The 3,224-nt window shown below is 52.4% G+C and overlaps 1 protein-coding gene across 1 annotated transcript; it reads left to right on the top strand.

Annotated features, from left to right (window-relative positions):
- Positions 1 to 2,599: 2,599 nt before the first annotated feature.
- Positions 2,600 to 2,986, top strand: MONBRDRAFT_30152 (uncharacterized protein; the record flags this gene model as incomplete). Its single annotated transcript, XM_001750608.1, has 1 exon — positions 2,600 to 2,986. The coding sequence occupies one exon, from the start codon at positions 2,600 to 2,602 to the stop codon at positions 2,984 to 2,986; it is 387 nt and encodes a 128-aa protein (XP_001750660.1).
- Positions 2,987 to 3,224: the final 238 nt, after the last annotated feature.

Below are 3,224 nucleotides of genomic sequence, written 5' to 3'. Positions count from 1 at the left end.
TTAAGACGAGAGAAGAGATTGAAACGGGACGGGTGCACGCAAAGGGCAGGGTTCGAGGGGAGAGACGGGCCGAGCGGATGTGCAGGAGGAGCAGCAGCAAAGCGGAAAGAAGGGGGTACTGTACTGACCTCGTCCTTGGCTTCAGCATCAACGCCGTGCTCCAACAGTGTCTCCACCACCTTGACATGGCCGTTATAGCAGGCATAGTGCAGTGGTGCTCGGCCGCCCTTGTACAACATCATCAGCATATGTTAGAGGTGTACCAGCAGAGGGAGGTTAATGGGAAAGAGGGAAGTATTGACCTTGTTCTGCGCTTTTGCATCGACACCATGCTCCAACAGCATCAACACTACCATGACACGACCGGTATGGCAGGCATAGTGCAGTGGTGTCCGGCCATACTATGGGATGATGCCTCAGCATTAGATACAGCGTTATCATATGTTGTAGGTGTACCATCATAAGACGGAAGAGCAAGTGGGAGGTACTGACGTCGTCCATGGCTTTTGCATCAGCGCCATGCTCCACCAGCATCTCCAACACCTTGACATAGACTTGATCGCAGGCATAGTGTACTGCAGTCCGGCCATACTGTGGGAGATGATGCATCGGCATTGTTGACAGGTGCAACAACATCATCATTATGTTACAGGTGTACAGAAGGTACGGAAAAAGGGAGGCACTCACATCGTCCCTGGCTTTGGCATCAACACCGTGCTTCAACAGCATCTCCACCACCTTGACATGGCCCTTCTCGCAGGCATAGTGCAGTGGAGCTCGGCCATACTGTGGGATGATGCATCAGCATCACGCACAGGTACAAACACATCATGCTACAGGTGTGTATAGAATCAAGGGGGGGGGGGGGAGCAAAGAGGGAAGAGGAGGGCTCTAACGTCGTCCTTGGCTTTTGTATTCACACCGTGCTTCAACAACATCTCCGCCACTTTGACATGACCTCTAACACAGGCACTGTGTAGCGGTGTCCATCCTTTCTGCGGATGATGCATTGACATGAAGTACAGGAACAGACAACTAGCATCACGTGTTGCAGGTGTACCATCATATCGGCGTAAAGGGGAGAGAAGAGGAGGTACTGACGTTGGTCTGGGCTTCGGCATCAACGCCGTGCTTCAACAGCACCTCCACTACCTTTACATGGCTCCGAAGGCAGGCACAGTGCAGTGCTGTCCAGCCATCCTGTGCCAACGAAAAGCAAGCAGACAAACCCAAAAGCACAAAACCGCTCAGATGGACAGCTTCAAAGCCATGATCACACAACAAAGCCCATGCGAAGCAACATACGTACCAGAATATCACGGTTCAAAGTGGCGGCGGCATCTCGAATACGTCGTGGATCCCAACTGCTCAACAGCTGCAGCGCCCTTTGTGGATCTGATGTCAAGCACGCCCTCAACAGCTGCTCTCCATCATCACTCATGATAACGATGTCTCTCCATCAGCAACAACCTTCCCACCACAAAAGTCCCGAGGGGGCTCCTCTAAGTGTTTCAATCCGAAACCACAGCACGGGCAGGGCAGCGGGCTGAATGGCGAGCGTTGCGCACTGTGGGTAGCAAGGATATGTTCATGACTGACCGTAGCTTGTGCTTCGTGTGGAGAAACAAACGGAGAGCTGCTTTCTTCAAACGCATTGTCGATGGTCGGTGCAGAAAGTGAGTGAGATCTCACGTCGTGTCGCAGCGCCGCCGTGTGGCTCACCTTGCACAGTGTAGCGTTACAAGTGTTCAGGTAGCACAACTCGAGTCATTCAAGCTATTAAACATGCTTTTTTTTTTTTCCTTGGCACCTTCACTGACTGTTAGCGTCAAATCCGTGTTCCACGCCGGACGCCCCGGAGCCTGACACTGACTGAACAGCAATGGTCGAGTACACCGGCACCAAAAGGAGTTGTTGTTAGAGATGCAAGCCTGCCCCCAAAGAAGGGAAAGAGAAATGCCCGAGTGTGCGCTTATAGAAAAGGCCTTGAGCACCCAAGAAGCACTCACATCCAAACGTCTACTACTGCAGCAGCTTGCACTGAAATGCTTTCGACGACGCTTTGAACCGAATGAAAGAGAAATGCCCGAGTGCGCTTATACAGAAAAGGCCGTTAGCACTCAAGAGGCAGTCACGTCCAAACGTCTACTACTACTGCAGCTTGTACTGAAATGCTTTCTACGACGCTTTGAACCGAAATGCCCGAGTGCGCTTATAGAGAAAACCTTTAGCACCCAAGAGGCAACTACTGCAGCGGCTTGCACTGAAATGCTTTCTACGACGCTTTGAACGTAATAACACTACGTAACTCAAACGAGGGATGGGATGAGGATTGAGGCAGCAGCTCTGTTGCCTTGTGCGATGCGCTTGTGACTGCCGTCGTTTGTCCTGTTGCGATACCTGCCTGCGGTGAGGATTGAGCGGTGCACCTGGTCTGGTCTGGTTGGTGTGAAGGACCACAGTAGCACGGATTTGACGCTAACAGGAATGGGAAAAAAAAAAAAAATCAAGAAAAATCCAAGGGAAAAGACAGTTTAATTATCACTTGTGTTGCCCAAGCTCGGGCCGGAGAGATCAGGGTCCCGCCGTGACAGGAGCCATGGGGCCACAAGACGGTGGTTTCTACATGTTGTTGCCTTTCCTGCGCGAGCCAGCCTGGCTGATGCACGGTCGTGCTATGGGAGATATTGCAAATCAGGGCAACCGCGCTCCGGGTCACTCGCTATGGGGGTTGTCCCTCTCTTTTGAAAAGGGCCATCGACATGGTGCCATTCACATTCACATCAATAATTCTCTCTCTCTCTCTCTCTCTCTCTCTGCCGTCTATAATGCTGCCTCTGTCTCTGTCTCTGTTTCTTTCTGGCTCTGCTTAGGCTCTCTCATTCCGTGTGTGTGTGTGTGTGTGTGTGTGTGTCCGTCTCCCATTATGTCTTTGTCTTCTCTCTCTGTCTCTGTCTCTGTGTGTACCGTCTGGGGTTTTCTTTAGCTCCTGCTTCAACGTCGCTCTGCGTTGGGCAGCTAGTGTGACGTGAAGCACCACCCCCCCGCGCCCTGCTCCTCGCGCCCTGCTCCTCGCGGCTCTTCCCTGTCACGATGGACCAGAATGCGGGGCCACTTTGATCGTGTCGCTGTTGGCGGTTGCGCCCGACCCCACATGACTGATTTGATCCACTACCGACAGTAGAGCGCATCAAAAGCCCGCGCAGTTGGCTGTCATGTCGAAT

Source organism: Monosiga brevicollis, genomic scaffold (genome assembly GCF_000002865.3).
Source record: "Monosiga brevicollis MX1 MONBRscaffold_44 genomic scaffold, whole genome shotgun sequence".
Classification (NCBI taxonomy): domain Eukaryota; class Choanoflagellata; order Craspedida; family Salpingoecidae; genus Monosiga; species Monosiga brevicollis.
Note: the sequence above shows the minus strand (reverse complement) of the source record. Positions and strands in the feature narration are given on the sequence as shown.